The following is an 18,787-nucleotide window of genomic DNA, read 5'->3' as shown; positions in this document are numbered from 1 at the left end:
CATAATTTTGTGCAAAATACACTTGTTGTTTTTAAAGCTAAATTATTTATGTCAACAAATTTTTTTCTTCCAAGTTTTTCGTAGGCCTCTGAATTTCGTACGCTCTAGGCACGTGCTTAGTGTGCCTATAGGTTAATCCGGCCCTGGTTAGAGTCCACCTTGTAGTCAGACTAACAGTGGGGGAATTTCGTATTTTTCCTCTCCATGTAACGCAAATACAGGTTAGTTCCATCAAAAAGGCCTCCACGATGGCAAATTTCTTCCAATACTTGATCCAGGAGTTCCTTTGTTTTCTGGATTGGGTTTAAAATTACAAGGTTGCGTGGTTGAACATTGACATTCATAAACCTAAAATTGGGTCGGCTGTTCAACAACGGTTATGAAATAAATTTTATTACGCATGCAGAGATGTTTGCAAAAAGCGAAACATTTTCCCTGCTATAACATCCCATTTACTTTTTAAACTTGCAGCATTGTTGGTTCGATTTAAAAAATTAAGACGAGTGATTTTTAAAACATTTGCTTAAACAATATTCCTTAACTAACTTATTTTTTACTTTTTGGGCAAAAAAGATAGAAAATGTGTATAAGTTATATATGGAAGGTAAAAATAGTTCAACTCTACTGTTGACTTTAAGGCACAACAGGTACATACTTTTGCTAGGCAACTGGTCTCTCTGGAAACAAGGAAAATATAGTATTTCTTAAAATTCAAGATTAGTTTTGGAAATTATTGAAGTTATCAGCAATACTGTAACTGTAGTTCCATAAAACTTCACTAACAATGTGTTTCAATGCATTATCCCGCATTATAACTGTTCACTCTTAAATAAAATTTTTAGTAGTATAATCATAATATTGTTGTCATCATTGCTGTTTTAATAAATAATTCAGTTCCATTTGATAAATAATTCCCATTAGTATTTTTTTTATATAGGGGAGAGTCGGGTAGCCTCGCTCACTTAAGGAGTATTGCTTATATTTCTGTATAATACTGAGTAATAATCAGCATTTTTGTATGTTTCTATTGTTTTATCATCTAATTAAATAATGCAAAAAGAATAAACCAAAAAAGAATAGTTAAACTTAAAAAAATAGAAATTTAAAAAAACATGTTTTTCAGCTCTTTTCAAAATGTGTCGGGTAGCCCCGCCCAGTTACAAAAATTGTGTTTTTAGGTTATTTTTTCAGGTGTAAATGAGAATGACCAATGTATTGACAATAGATAAACCTCATTTATCATTTTTATCGCAAAATTATTTTATTTATTACATATTTATATACTTTTAGTGAATTCTATCATTTAGTAACAACAAATGACATACTTTTTATCATTATTAATGTATATTAATATATTATAATATTAATATATATTTATATTAAATATTTAACGAAAATAATTTCATTTAAGTAACAATAATTAATAACAATAGTTGTTTTTCAATATAAACTTATTTGGTTGATCTCTTCTTATAAACTTAATATGAAATACTTCTTATAAAATTACAAATTTCACTTTGTATTTTGATTACATTCAAATGCTTCTGTAGATTGATTCGTTCACAAATAAGTGAAAATAAATAAGTAAGCAAATAGCTTATCATAATGTTTATGATTTCTTGATATTAAATTTAATTTGGATATATCAATTACATTTTAAAAATATTTAATTTTTCACTTTTAAATATATAAATTTATGTTTCATATAATATTAAAACATATATTTGTTGTTAAAAATGCATATAACATTCAAATTTAAAGCAATAAAATAATAATCTTTGCAACCGTACATTTATCGACGAAATAAAATTGGGCGGTGATACCCGACATTCATGTGAGCGGGGCTACCCGAAATCCCATTTTTTTTTTTTTTTTTTTTTTTTAAATTTGTAATTACTCGAACAATGTTTTACATACAAACTTCTTTCTTTGTGCAAATTAAACTTAAGACTACATACTTTAATGCTATATGTATAGAAAAAATAATTTTTTTTTTTTTGTATTAAAATTAAGTTTATTCGAAACATTCAACCAATTTTTCCTAATTTCATGACTACTGCATTCAACATATTTTCAAAACTATTGTTTACCATGTTAACAGCTGCATAAATACTTGAAATTTTGAAAATAATATTTTTTTTTAATAAAACAATTAATGTCCGATGGCCCATTGACTTGAAAAAATATTCTATACATATGAAATTGACTGTGGGCGGGGGTAACCGCTGGGCGGGGCTACCCGACTCTCCCCTACTTTATAATAAAACAAGCATATTTTGTGTTTAAATTTCAACTTCTTCAAATATTTGGATGGGGCCGGGATAGCCTGGTCGGTAGGACGCTGGGCCCATATCCAAGAGGTCGTGTGTTCGATCCTCGCCGGCCGAAGACTCCCCGTGTAGTAAATGGTGACTGATGCACGTTAAATCTGTCGAGTCTCAAAGTCCTCCATGTTCCCACAACAAATCAATACCTCTGGGGGTACTGATCCAGGAGTTTCCTTGTCTTCTGGATTGGTTCAAAAATTACAAGGCTACGGAGTTGAACGTTAGTAGTCGTAAACCCATGAACTTGGGTCGGCTGTTCAACGACGGTTATAAAATAAAATATTTGGATGCTGAGTATTTTATTTTTGAAAATTGTTTTTACTTCTATGTGATAAAGTTACTAATGAATTTTTTAAATAGAATCTATATATTTGATAAATTTATTCGTTTATTATTATTGTTTACAGAAAAATATTAATCTTTATGAAATAATGATCAATATTAATTTTAAAAAAATTTCTGTTAAATTTTGTATACAGTATGAGTTTCTCTTATACATATATAAGTTTATTTTTAGCTAAAACTTTGTTTTAAATTTAAAATAGTTTAACAGGCTTAGAGAATTATTCTTAGGTTTATATCAGAGACTTATATTTCATCATTTTATCGTAAGAGAGGCTCTTCTAATATCTAAAAATATTATTTCTGAACTTAATATCTCATCAAATTTTGATTTTATTATCTTTTTTGTAATTACACAACTGCTGGCTCAAGCTGTAAGTTTCTAAAAATAATTATTTCCTTCGTCGGACAGTCTACCATAAAGAAAAATTAGCGCTTCTGCAACATATATCACAACGTTAAGAACCTACTTTTAACCAATTTATTAAACTGAAATATAAGGTTTTGATATTATTAAAAAAAAATTATTTTGTAACCGCAAAGCTCAGCTTTTAACGTTTAAATTGTGCAAAAATATGAAATATCATGTAATATATTAGACTAGGAGGCTTTGCCCCCTGCTCGCTGTCGCTCGTCAACCCCCGGAACTGCTTTCGCAGTTCATTTCGGATTGCTTCGCAATCCGATGCTCGCTCATTGGATACGTTCTTAACGTCTATCTTTTGTATACTTTTGTGAACACTGAAGTTCCGAAAACTTTTCACTGTAGAAAATTCTAAACCTGTGCATTTCAATATTAATTTGAAATTGCAAACAGTTCGCATATTTTTCTTAATCACACTATTCTAAATTTCAGTTGTTGAGAAAATTAACTGTTGTAAGTTTTGTTTTAAAGTCTTTCCCACCAGAGGGCTCAAACCATGTGTTGTAAAACAATATGAAATAGTACTGAACGCCGGATGTAAAGCATCGGCTTCGATAAAGAGAATTTTCTGAGAATTTTTTTGATAATTCGGTGAGAAGTCACCCGATTAGACATATGATGCTCACTTCGTGCTCTTGCGCGCCGAATCCTATCAATTAAAAATGAAAACTGTTGCCAACGCGAGAAAAGAAATATCATCGGTTTTATTGATACATACGTATTAGCGTTTTATATAATATAGATTTAATCATACACTTTATTAGGTTTAATCATATACTACATTTGGTAAAACGAAAAATACGCTAAAATCGGTTCCACATTTTTTAAGACATCTGTGCTAGAAATTAAAATTTCCCCTATTGACCTAGCACCCAGATCCGGATTGTACCTTTCGTAGGCCCGAGGCATAGCCGTTTTTGCGCCCTCCCCTCCTTCCCCCACTACTCCCCTCTTTTCAAAATACATGCTAAAATTTTCTTGCATATTTTTTTTACATTTTTATTGATATGGATTTTACGCACTTATGTCTATTGAATACGACATTTTGCGTAGTTTGGAATTCGACAGCATAATACAAGATTTCGTTGATTGCAAAAATCGCAAAAAAGTAATATATAAGATCATAAGATTCTGCAAAATAATTTATTACCGAAAAATATTATATTTTTATTTGTATCTTCATAATTTTGTGCAAAATACACTTGTTGTTTTTAAAGCTAAATTATTTTTGTCAACAAATTTTTTTTCTCCCAAGTTTTTCGTAGGCCCCTGAATTTCGTAGGCCCTAGGCACGTGTCTATAGGTTAATCCGGCCCTGATTATAGGGCAACATAGATTAACATAGAGAAGAGTTGCCTGAGTTGTGCCTCTCCAGAATCGTACTATCTCTCATCAAGCTTTAGCGGATAAATTTTGATTCTCGTGAAGATCCATGCAATAGAATCAAGTAGCAACTTACTTACTAGCGTTAAAATTTTATTAAGTTAATCGGTTTCATAAGTTTTATCATCCTGCTTGGTGATATAGAAGAAATACAATAATTTACGTATTAGTTATTACATCATATAATTGTAAATAAACTTATTCTGTCATATTCTATTTGTTCCTTTGATAATTAACAATTGTTTGAGGTCAGTATAAAATGTCACATAGTTGCCTAAATCATATATTAGGTACTGCTATCCTAAATAGTACCACTATTATTTAAAAGTAACGTATCGCCTTTAAATATTAAACAGATTTAGTTTAAAGATATTTAAACTGTTTTGCACAAAAACTACAGAAAAGTGGTGGAAAACTAATTCTGAGCTGAATTTCCCCCGTTGTCGAAATTTTTTATATCCTAAGTAAAGATTGAAAAAAAAAAAGACTGCGACAATTAAGAACAATACTGAAGACTTTTAATATAACTGACTTTTTGACAGTAAATACTTTAAATGATACGAAAACTAATCAGAATTTTTTTTTTACTTCAGTTATTTGAAGGAAATTTAATCTCCTTATAAAGCGATTTATTTTCCTTAATGCAAGGATAATCCTCAGGGATGTTTCCTAGACCGCGCAGTTGACATAAATGAAAGTCCCACAGTGGACTGATCGTTAAGACACGGTTCCCAGCAGATCACCGAAGTCAAGCATCACTGGCTGCGGTCAGTGTGCGGGTGGGTGACCACTTGGATCAATCTGCGTAGGGACCGAGGGTGTGCGGTATGGGTCCTCGTTAAACTGTGCTACCGTTAAGTGCTCGACTTTGCGCGCAGGTCGTCGGGCTATCGAAGCGGGGGTGTCATCCCCTCCACAGAGGATCAAAATTGTGATGGCATGTCTTCGGATCATCCTCCGGGATGTTTCCCAGACCGTCGCCAATAGCCCATTGCGCAGCTCTAGTGCGACGTAAATTAACTTCAACAACGACATAAATGAAAGTACCACTACCCTATTACTAGGAATATACAAATTATTTAAAAAAACCATCTAAGTGATGATCCTTCTAGTTAATTGAGTTGTGATCTTGTAATTACTAGTTAGTGATGTGATTTCTTCTGAACATATGATATCTTAATTTTACACTTATAAAAATGCTTAAAACATATTCAACAAAAACCTAGTCAGTGAGATTACGCGGGTAAATATCTCCAACCACTCAGATTCTCATTCGCATCTCCTGATTCAATCATACGAATTTCTCGCACGTCATTTATACTGCAATCGATTGCCCGAGAAATACGTGTGAATGTTAAGAAACTACATGTAAAACAAACTTCTAAAGCATGAACCAAACGCATTTGCGGAAGACCGCATATGTAATCACATGCCCTGAGTATCGCAAACAATTCTAGGAAGTGCAGATTGTAATAGAACATGTCTGACACATGCAGAGAGCATGCTCATTTAGACATAAATGTAGAGAGAGTGCTAGTTTTAACAAAAACGGAAATTTAAAATTTTTTTAAATAAGTCAGATTCATGCATGCGCAATCAGTTCCACTTATGTAGATTATAAAGTTGAGCAAACATCTAACTGCATTTAAAGGGGTTCATATAGAGAACAACTTATTATTCTTTTAAAATCTTTCAGCATGAGACACATATTTATTATAAAATGAACGAATTCATAACCATATATTATTTAATAATATTTTGAAGCGATACTATACAATGATTAAATATCAGAGTTAAGATTTCCGTGAAAACATAAAAAAAAGCAATTTAATTTTTTTTATATATTTTTTTCTTAGACCAGCTGTCTCAAAAATTCCTGATAATACATATATAAGAGAAAGGTTAAAAATTCTAAAAAAAACTAACACTTAATGTAAGTTATTGTCTATTTGGATAAAAAGGAATTGCTCTTCAAGACTATCTAAATATTATTAATCATTTACCGGACATTTTAATAATTTTTTACATTTCATTGGATCAAAAGAATGCATTTAAGGGGGTCATTTGGGGGACAGTTTAATAATTTCTTATATTTTTTTGGATCACGAGAGAACTTTCGCATTATTTTCAAATCATTGAATAGGTGTCAAAATTTCTAAAAATATATACATATGCTGAAAAAAATTTATTAATCATCTTTAAAAAAACTTTTATTTTGTCCGTGTCAACCTACATTATTAGCACAGGTGTCGCTAAAATCGATAGTGACGCAGATATGATATGAAAAGGGTTAGGAATAATGTTTTTGGCCTACTTTTTAAGTAGTCTATTGTCTATTTCTGTTATTGACATTATTCTCCTTTGCATTCTAATTAATATTAAATACTGCATTTAAGGGAGTCATTTGGAGGACAGTTTAAAAAATTTTTATATTTTTTTGGATCACGAGAGAATTTTCGTATTAATTTCAAATCATTGCATAGGGGTCAAAATTTCTAAAAATATATTCATATGCTGAAAAATATTTATTTAACATATTTAAAAAAAACTTTTATTTTGTCCGTGTCAACCTACATTATTAGCACAGGTGTCGCTAAAATCGATAGTGACGCAGATATGATATGAAAAGGGTTAGGAATAATGTTTTTGGCCTTCTTTTTAAGTAGTCTATTGTCTATTTCTGTTATTGACATTATTCTCCTTTGCATTCTAATTAATATTAAATACTGCATTTAAGGGAGTCATTTGGAGGACAGTTTAAAAATGTTTTATATTTTTTTGGATCAGGAGTGAATTTTCGTATTAATTTCAAATCATTGCATAGGTGTCAAAATTTCTAAAAATATATTCATATGCTGAAAAATATTTATTTAACATATTTAAAAAAAACTTTTATTTTGTCCGTGTCAACCTACATTATTAGCACAGGTGTCGCTAAAATCGATAGTGACGCAGATATGATATGAAAAGGGTTAGGAATAATGTTTTTAGCCTTCTTTTTAAGTAGTCTATTGTCTATTTCTGTTATTGACATTATTCTCCTTTGCATTCTAATTAATATTAAATACTGCATTTAAGGGAGGCATTTGGAGGACAGTTTATAAATTTTTTATATTTTTTTGGATCAGGAGAGAATTTTCGTATTAATTTCAAATCATTGCATAGGTGTCAAAATTTCTAAAAATATATTTATATGCTGAAAAATATTCATTTAACATATTTAAAAAAAACTTTTATTTTGTCCGTGTCAACCTACATTATTAGCACAGGTGTCGCTAAAATCGATAGTGACGCAGATATGATATGAAAAGGGTTAGGAATAATGTTTTTGGCCTTCTTTTTAAGTAGTCTATTGTCTATTTCTGTTATTGACATTATTCTCCTTTGCATTCTAATTAATATTAAATACTGCATTTAAGGGAGTCATTTGGAGGACAGTTTAAAAAATTTTTATATTTTTTTGGATCACGAGAGAATTTTCGTATTAATTTCAAATCATTGCATAGGGGTCAAAATTTCTAAAAATATATTCATATGCTGAAAAATATTTATTTAACATATTTAAAAAAAACTTTTATTTTGTCCGTGTCAACCTACATTATTAGCACAGGTGTCGCTAAAATCGATAGTGACGCAGATATGATATGAAAAGGGTTAGGAATAATGTTTTTGGCCTTCTTTTTAAGTAGTCTATTGTCTATTTCTGTTATTGACATTATTCTCCTTTGCATTCTAATTAATATTAAATACTGCATTTAAGGGAGTCATTTGGAGGACAGTTTAAAAATGTTTTATATTTTTTTGGATCAGGAGTGAATTTTCGTATTAATTTCAAATCATTGCATAGGTGTCAAAATTTCTAAAAATATATTCATATGCTGAAAAATATTTATTTAACATATTTAAAAAAAACTTTTATTTTGTCCGTGTCAACCTACATTATTAGCACAGGTGTCGCTAAAATCGATAGTGACGCAGATATGATATGAAAAGGGTTAGGAATAATGTTTTTAGCCTTCTTTTTAAGTAGTCTATTGTCTATTTCTGTTATTGACATTATTCTCCTTTGCATTCTAATTAATATTAAATACTGCATTTAAGGGAGGCATTTGGAGGACAGTTTATAAATTTTTTATATTTTTTTGGATCAGGAGAGAATTTTCGTATTAATTTCAAATCATTGCATAGGTGTCAAAATTTCTAAAAATATATTTATATGCTGAAAAATATTCATTTAACATATTTAAAAAAAACTTTTATTTTGTCCGTGTCAACCTACATTATTAGCACAGGTGTCGCTAAAATCGATAGTGACGCAGATATGATATGAAAAGGGTTAGGAATAATGTTTTTGGCCTTCTTTTTAAGTAGTCTATTGTCTATTTCTGTTATTGACATTATTCTCCTTTGCATTCTAATTAATATTAAATACTGCATTTAAGGGAGTCATTTGTAGGACAGTTTAAAAAAATTTTATATTTTTTTGGATCACGAGAGAATTTTCGTATTAATTTCAAATCATTGCATAGGTGTCAAAATTTCTAAAAATATGTTCATATGCTGAAAAATATTTATTTAACATATTTAAAAAAAACTTTTATTTTGTCCGTGTCAACCTACATTATTAGCACAGGTATCGCTAAAATCGATGGTGACACAGATATGATATGAAAAGGGTTAGGAATAATGTTTTTGGCCTTCTTTTTAAGTAGTCTATTGTCTATTTCTGTTATTGACATTATTCTCCTTTGCATTCTAATTAATATTAAATACTGCATTTAAGGGAGTCATTTGGAGGACAGTTTAAAAAATTTTTATATTTTTTTGGATCAGGAGAGAATTTTCGTATTAATTTCAAATCATTGCATAGGTGTCAAAATTTCTAAAAATATATTTATATGCTGAAAAATATTCATTTAACATATTTAAAAAAAACTTTTATTTTGTCCGTGTCAACCTACATTATTAGCACAGGTGTCGCTAAAATAGATAGTGACGCAGATATGATATGAAAAGGGTTAGGAATAATGTTTTTGGCCTTCTTTTTAAGTAGTCTATTGTCTATTTCTGTTATTGACATTATTCTCCTTTGCATTCTAATTAATATTAAATACTGCATTTAAGGGAGTCATTTGTAGGACAGTTTAAAAAATTTTTATATTTTTTTGGATCACGAGAGAATTTTCGTATTAATTTCAAATCATTGCATAGGTGTCAAAATTTCTAAAAATATGTTCATATGCTGAAAAATATTTATTTAACATATTTAAAAAAAACTTTTATTTTGTCCGTGTCAACCTACATTATTAGCACAGGTATCGCTAAAATCGATGGTGACACAGATATGATATGAAAAGGGTTAGGAATAATGTTTTTGGCCTTCTTTTTAAGTAGTCTATTGTCTATTTCTGTTATTGACATTATTCTCCTTTGCATTCTAATTAATATTAAATACTGCATTTAAGGGAGTCATTTGGAGGACAGTTTAAAAAATTTTTATATTTTTTTGGATCAGGAGAGAATTTTCGTATTAATTTCAAATCATTGCATAGGTGTCAAAATTTCTAAAAATATATTCATATGCTGAAAAATATTTATTTAACATATTTAAAAAAAACTTTTATTTTGTCCGTGTCAACCTACATTATTAGCACAGGTGTCGCTAAAATCGATAGTGACGCAGATATGATATGAAAAGGGTTAGGAATAATGTTTTTAGCCTTCTTTTTAAGTAGTCTATTGTCTATTTCTGTTATTGACATTATTCTCCTTTGCATTCTAATTAATATTAAATACTGCATTTAAGGGAGTCATTTGGAGGACAGTTTATAAATTTTTTATATTTTTTTGGATCACGAGAGAATTTTCGTATTAATTTCAAATCATTGCATAGGTGTCAAAATTTCTAAAAATATATTTATATGCTGAAAAATATTCATTTAACATATTTAAAAAAACTTTTATTTTGTCCGTGTCAACCTACATTATTAGCACAGGTGTCGCTAAAATCGATAGTGACGCAGATATGATATGAAAAGGGTTAGGAATAATGTTTTTGGCCTACTTTTTAAGTAGTCTATTGTCTATTTCTGTTATTGACATTATTCTCCTTTGCATTCTAATTAATATTAAATACTGCATTTAAGGGAGTCATTTGGAGGACAGTTTAAAAAATTTTTATATTTTTTTGGATCACGAGAGAATTTTCGTATTAATTTCAAATCGTTGCATAGGTGTCAAAATTTCTAAAAATATATTCATATGCTGAAAAATATTTATTTAACATATTTAAAAAAAAACTTTTATTTTGTCCGTGTCAACCTACATTATTAGCACAGGTGTCGCTAAAATCGATAGTGACGCAGATATGATATGAAAAGGGTTAGGAATAATGTTTTTGGCCTTCTTTTTAAGTAGTCTATTGTCTATTTCTGTTATTGACATTATTCTCCTTTGCATTCTAATTAATATTAAATACTGCATTTAAGGGAGTCATTTGGAGGACAGTTTAAAAATGTTTTATATTTTTTTGGATCAGGAGAGAATTTTCGTATTAATTTCAAATCATTGCATAGGTGTCAAAATTTCTAAAAATATATTCATATGCTGAAAAATATTTATTTAACATATTTAAAAAAAACTTTTATTTTGTCCGTGTCAACCTACATTATTAGCACAGGTGTCGCTAAAATCGATAGTGACGCAGATATGATATGAAAAGGGTTAGGAATAATGTTTTTAGCCTTCTTTTTAAGTAGTCTATTGTCTATTTCTGTTATTGACATTATTCTCCTTTGCATTCTAATTAATATTAAATACTGCATTTAAGGGAGGCATTTGGAGGACAGTTTATAAATTTTTTATATTTTTTTGGATCAGGAGAGAATTTTCGTATTAATTTCAAATCATTGCATAGGTGTCAAAATTTCTAAAAATATATTTATATGCTGAAAAATATTCATTTAACATATTTAAAAAAAACTTTTATTTTGTCCGTGTCAACCTACATTATTAGCACAGGTGTCGCTAAAATCGATAGTGACGCAGATATGATATGAAAAGGGTTAGGAATAATGTTTTTGGCCTTCTTTTTAAGTAGTCTATTGTCTATTTCTGTTATTGACATTATTCTCCTTTGCATTCTAATTAATATTAAATACTGCATTTAAGGGAGTCATTTATAGGACAGTTTAAAAAATTTTTATATTTTTTTGGATCACGAGAGAATTTTCGTATTAATTTCAAATCATTGCATAGGTGTCAAAATTTCTAAAAATATGTTCATATGCTGAAAAATATTTATTTAACATATTTAAAAAAAACTTTTATTTTGTCCGTGTCAACCTACATTATTAGCACAGGTATCGCTAAAATCGATGGTGACACAGATATGATATGAAAAGGGTTAGGAATAATGTTTTTGGCCTTCTTTTTAAGTAGTCTATTGTCTATTTCTGTTATTGACATTATTCTCCTTTGCATTCTAATTAATATTAAATACTGCATTTAAGGGAGTCATTTGGAGGACAGTTTAAAAAATTTTTATATTTTTTTGGATCAGGAGAGAATTTTCGTATTAATTTCAAATCATTGCATAGGTGTCAAAATTTCTAAAAATATATTTATATGCTGAAAAATATTCATTTAACATATTTAAAAAAAACTTTTATTTTGTCCGTGTCAACCTACATTATTAGCACAGGTGTCGCTAAAATCGATAGTGACGCAGATATGATATGAAAAGGGTTAGGAATAATGTTTTTGGCCTTCTTTTTAAGTAGTCTATTGTCTATTTCTGTTATTGACATTATTCTCCTTTGCATTCTAATTAATATTAAATACTGCATTTAAGGGAGTCATTTGTAGGACAGTTTAAAAAATTTTTATATTTTTTTGGATCACGAGAGAATTTTCGTATTAATTTCAAATCATTGCATAGGTGTCAAAATTTCTAAAAATATGTTCATATGCTGAAAAATATTTATTTAACATATTTAAAAAAAACTTTTATTTTGTCCGTGTCAACCTACATTATTAGCACAGGTATCGCTAAAATCGATGGTGACACAGATATGATATGAAAAGGGTTAGGAATAATGTTTTTGGCCTTCTTTTTAAGTAGTCTATTGTCTATTTCTGTTATTGACATTATTCTCCTTTGCATTCTAATTAATATTAAATACTGCATTTAAGGGAGTCATTTGGAGGACAGTTTAAAAAATTTTTATATTTTTTTGGATCAGGAGAGAATTTTCGTATTAATTTCAAATCATTGCATAGGTGTCAAAATTTCTAAAAATATATTCATATGCTGAAAAATATTTATTTAACATATTTAAAAAAAACTTTTATTTTGTCCGTGTCAACCTACATTATTAGCACAGGTGTCGCTAAAATCGATAGTGACGCAGATATGATATGAAAAGGGTTAGGAATAATGTTTTTAGCCTTCTTTTTAAGTAGTCTATTGTCTATTTCTGTTATTGACATTATTCTCCTTTGCATTCTAATTAATATTAAATACTGCATTTAAGGGAGTCATTTGGAGGACAGTTTATAAATTTTTTATATTTTTTTGGATCAGGAGAGAATTTTCGTATTAATTTCAAATCATTGCATAGGTGTCAAAATTTCTAAAAATATATTTATATGCTGAAAAATATTCATTTAACATATTTAAAAAAAACTTTTATTTTGTCCGTGTCAACCTACATTATTAGCACAGGTGTCGCTAAAATCGATAGTGACGCAGATATGATATGAAAAGGGTTAGGAATAATGTTTTTGGCCTTCTTTTTAAGTAGTCTATTGTCTATTTCTGTTATTGACATTATTCTCCTTTGCATTCTAATTAATATTAAATACTGCATTTAAGGGAGTCATTTGTAGGACAGTTTAAAAAATTTTTATATTTTTTTGGATCACGAGAGAATTTTCGTATTAATTTCAAATCATTGCATAGGTGTCAAAATTTCTAAAAATATGTTCATATGCTGAAAAATATTTATTTAACATATTTAAAAAAAACTTTTATTTTGTCCGTGTCAACCTACATTATTAGCACAGGTATCGCTAAAATCGATGGTGACACAGATATGATATGAAAAGGGTTAGGAATAATGTTTTTGGCCTTCTTTTTAAGTAGTCTATTGTCTATTTCTGTTATTGACATTATTCTCCTTTGCATTCTAATTAATATTAAATACTGCATTTAAGGGAGTCGTTTGGAGGACAGTTTAAAAATTTTTTATATTTTTTTGGATCAGGAGAGAATTTTCGTATTAATTTCAAATCATTGCATAGGTGTCAAAATTTCTAAAAATATATTCATATGCTGAAAAATATTTATTTAACATATTTAAAAAAAACTTTTATTTTGTCCGTGTCAACCTACATTATTGGCACAGGTGTCGCTAAAATCGATAGTGACGCAGATATGATATGAAAAGGGTTAGGAATAATGTTTTCGGCCTACTTTTTAGGTAGACTATTGTCTATTTCTGTTATTGACTTTATTCTCCTTTGCATTCTAATTAATATTATATACTGCATTTAAGGGGGTCATTTAGGGGAAAGTTTAATAATTTTTTATATTTTTTTGGATCAGAAGAGAACTTTCGTGCATGTTGTGTGAAAAAAAAAAACCCTAAGCATAAGCCCAGACATGAAATGGAGGGGTCCATTAGTACAGTTTGGCTGTAATGGGATAGGGTAGTACATGAACGCTTTTACTTACAGCATGACATCACACGCAGTGCCTCTCTTAGTGTCATGACCGTATTGGTTGGACCGTAGACGCCTGGAAAAGTGTAGCTTGATTCACGATTTCAACTGGTCAGGTCTGATGGGAGGATTCAAGTGTGACGTAGGCCCCACGAAGCCATGAACCCAAGCTGTCAACAAGACACTTATGGTGGCTTCATGCTGGTAAGGGATCCTGTTTCATGGCAGGAACTGGGTACAATGGTCCGATCATCCGATTACACTGATCATAGACTGGAGATGTTTTATTTTATTTTACCACCATCGTTGAACAGCCTACCCAGTTTTTTGAGTTTACGACTACTAATGTTATACTCCGTAGCTCTGTCATTTTGAACCCAATCCAGAAGACAAGGGAACTCCTGGATCAAATATTTGTAGAAATTTTGCTTTCGTGGTGAACTTTTTTGATAGAACTATCCCGAATTTGCGTTACATGGAGAGAAAGACCACGAGAACCTTCCACGGTTAGCCTGACGACAAGGGAACTCTAACCCACGATTTCTCTACCACTGAGGATATTTTATGTCAGCACTTTGGTCGGCCCAAACCGGATGCTGAGTTCGTATTGACCCGGCTCACCTCATTGAAAGGCGAACGCTCTACCCCCTGAGTCATCACGGCTCGAGTGGAAATGTTTATTATCAGAAACTTGGAGCTCACTCGCAGCCATTCATGAACTTCACGTACTCAAACAACGATGGAATTTTCATGGATGATAATGCTAAACGTCACCGGGCTTTCATTATTCACGACTGATTGAAGAACATTCTGACAACTCTAGCGAATGATTTGGCCACCTAGATAAACAAACATGAATCCCATCGACTACTTCTTGAATATTATAATCGAGAGGTCATGCCCCAAATTCTACAATCGCAACACACTAACGCAATTTGGGATATCTATTGAAGCTGAATATACCTAAAAAAGACTTCCAACTACTTTGAGTCATTGCACGTCAATATCTATATCTATCTATCTATCTATTTATATATATATGTAATACAAAAATTATATACTTTTGTATTAATAAAAGAATTAAGACTCTTTCGTTTTCATAAAATGTCTTTGTTAAAGAATAAGCATAGAGAGATCCTTTTTTTGGAATTCAAGGCTGAAAATATATAATAATGTATATAAATCACCCCTTTAAAAGCCATCTGTTGTAAATTTTACATTTAAACTTGCTTGAAAAATAGAACTTTCCGGTTGTGAATGATTATTGATCTAAATGTCGGATCGCTCTTCCATAGCGCGAATGCTCGATAGATGTAGGGATTGTAAGATCTTTTAAACCAATCCATCACAATGGCCATTGTCAGGAAGATAAATCATCGAAATTAGAGCAGTTGATATTTGATTGATCTCATTCTGACTTCTAAAAACGAGAAACTAAAGCACTTTAGTACAAGAATATAGCGGCAACACATTGATGCAATACCTCATTTTCACAAAAAAGGTGGTGTTAATAAACTAATATTATTTTTGAACATTGTATAATTCTAGTATTGTAAGTAAGATGTTATTAAGTATTATATTAGGTATTAGATTATTATTTACTAGATTATTATTAAGTAGAATTAAAATTTAAAAGAAAAGAAAGAGAATTACCTGACTATGTGGTAGTAGGTCCAAGCATTGAGTATAATTTGTCCAATTACCCCACAACCATCGGCCATTCTCATCACAAACTCTGTATGCTTCCGCTACAATGTTAACAAAGAATTTGATTATTATTATTTTTGGTTTAAAAAAAGGTTTTAATTTAGTTTATCAACCATTTCACGAAGTAGATTTTATATCAACTTACTTTAACACATTAGAAGAGGGCAACTTGTTGGAATGGTATGTTACTCTGCTGAGCATATTAAATTAACAGAATTAAATTTCGAGCATCTGCTTTCAACAGGTATATTCTTCTTTAACAGATGACGTAAGCGACGTCATTTTATATGTGCATGTCATTACTGAATTTGTATATTAGGCGTGGATTGTTTAAAGTGACTGTCATTTTCATAATTTACGTCATTACGTCGGGGTATCCGGGTAATGCGCGATAGTACCCTTGTATGTTTACCCTTACAGTTTACCCTGGCAAAAGTTTTTGACTCACTATAAGATTCTATGTAAAATCTTAATTATCAGATGATACTAAACAGCTTTATTATGATGCATTGAATTGGTTACGGAACAAAACTATTTCACAAGGGAAAAGAACGTGTGCTCCTACGAAAGGAAAAATGATATCGCCAATCGGTAAGGCCGTCTCAACATTTAAAGCAATTTGGATTTTATACTAAGAGCAGGTATTGATTACATTGAAACATTTACTCAACTTATAAACTCTTCAAATATTAAATTGTTAGAATCCTGGTGGATCAGGGGATGGAGCACTCTCCTCCCAATGAGGTGACCAGGGTTCGATCCCAGCGATGACTGGTCGATTCAAATTCCGCACCCGGCTCGCACCGACCACAGTGCTGACGTGAAATATCCGCAGTGGTAGACGGATTATGGGTTAAAGTTCCTTAACCGTCAGGCTAATGGTCAATTACAGTCAATTATTTTTACAATTTTAATGCATTCAGAATCCCTCAAAACTCCCAGAAAACAGTTTATTACTTTCCTAAGAAGACTATTTATTTAGTTATTTTCAATCAAAAAACACTTACTTTCGTTTTCACCTGAAACGCGTGATAATTCGCGAACTGACGTCACACGTGTCCATCTGCCGTTCACTTACAATCGCTGTGCTGTAAAAGTCAATACGTTCTTGCTTTTCGTTTGAATTTTCGTAATTAAATCCAACTGTTTTGGATGATCAATAGCTATCTGCATAAAAAATTGTGCCCTAATATCGCTCGATGAAAATGTGGGTTTAATATAACTTATTTTTATAATGTTAAATTTCATAGGCACCCACTGTGTTAATAATTGATGAAATTTTCTAGCTCTGAATATTTAAGATTTTTTAGTTCAATAAAAAAAAGTGTGTGCTATTGCTTACTAAATAATGCATTATAAATACACAATAACTTCGTTTTTTTTAACCATATTAATCTTAATTTTAATGTATACTTCAAATTCATTTCGAAGATTTATTTTCATCTTAAGTGAAAGAAATGTTGGATAAATTTTTATGTAGGGTAAACCAACCAGTGAAGGAACATTTCATATATATTGATTAAAAATAAGAATTTGAAAGTTTTTCTTTAGATTGATTGGTAACAATAGCTTACTGCCAAACAATTGGAAGTCATCTAGCAATGTTTTAGATAACCTGGTCACATAGACTTCTCTGGAAGAATTTTTGAATTTGTTATTATCTCTGCAACACTTTGTTTCTTTGAAAAAATTATAAGGTGAGTGTTTGTATTTATATGTTTGAAGTGGAATTAATTACATGTCATAGTTTTATTTTTCTCACTGTGAAAAAAAGAATTCGAAATATAGTTATTGAAGTTATGTTTCATTTTTTAAGCATCATAGCATTATAAAGTACTGAGATAAGGGGGTGTTTATTCACTGGATCACCAAACGATGAAACACCATTGAGGGAACAAGTGGTCTTTACGTTTTTTTTTCTAAGTTAATGAAAATAAAAGATAAATTTTCTTTCCATTTTGTATAAGTTAATTTTGCAAACCACTTCGTAAGTTTTTAATTAATCAAACTGTAGTACCTCACTAGACTTGTGTTAAAAATAAATTGTTACACCATCCCGGTTTACTGGGTGCAGTACACTATTGATACTGGGTTCGATATCATACTGGAATAAATTTTATACCAGCTTATGAAACACCGGTTCCGGTATGATACTGGTTCCGGTATCATACTGGGATCAATTTGATACCGGCTTATGAAACACCGGTTCCGGTATGATACTGGGTCCGGTATCATACTGGGATCAATTTGATAACGGCTTATGAAACACCGGTTCCGGTATGGTACTGGGTCCGGTATCATACTGGGATCAATTTGATACCGGCTTATGAAACACCGGTTCCGGTATGATACTGGGTCCGGTATCATACTGGGATCAATTTGATACCGGCTTATGAAACACCGGTTCCGGTATGATACTGGGTCCGGTATCATACTGGGATCAATTTTATAACGGCTTATGAAACACCGGTTCCGGTATGGTACTGGGTCCGGTGTAATACTGGATCCAGTACCATACCAGAACCAGTGTTTCATAAGCCGGTATAAAAATTTTTATACTGGGAATTTTTTCCAATAGGGTACACAGATTTCAGAACCAGAATCAGTTAGAATACGAGTTTTTTGCTATTGCGAATAATTTATCTTTTATTAAACCAATCACAGTACGTAAAATAACACTATTAGTGTTTTGACTTAGATTTGTGGCGACGAAAGGCTGATGACACCATTTGGTAGTGAGCCCCACAGATAGAACAGAATCGAATTCATTTTCCCTCCTCCCCAACATTTTGATTTTTAACCACGTCTATTCGTTCATACACTGAAAGTCTTTTAAATGTAGGACAAATGTCTAATGGATGTTTTTCGTTACTCAAACACA

General features: G+C 30.6%; 1 protein-coding gene across 1 annotated transcript in view; it reads right to left on the bottom strand.

Moving 5' to 3' along the window:
• Positions 1-18,787, bottom strand: part of LOC107444133 (corticotropin-releasing hormone receptor 2-like) — a 118,011-nt gene that overhangs the window by 33,012 nt on the left and 66,212 nt on the right. Inside the window, exon 3 of the mRNA XM_021144632.4 lies at positions 15,853-15,947. Within this exon, the coding sequence (XP_021000291.2) occupies positions 15,853-15,947 (95 nt within the window). The remainder of the gene's footprint in view (positions 1-15,852; positions 15,948-18,787) is intronic.

The sequence above is a fragment of the Parasteatoda tepidariorum genome, chromosome 10 (assembly GCF_982258835.1).
Source record: "Parasteatoda tepidariorum strain Cologne lab strain chromosome 10, Ptep-v5.0, whole genome shotgun sequence".
NCBI lineage: Eukaryota > Metazoa > Arthropoda > Arachnida > Araneae > Theridiidae > Parasteatoda > Parasteatoda tepidariorum.
Note: the sequence above shows the minus strand (reverse complement) of the source record. Positions and strands in the feature narration are given on the sequence as shown.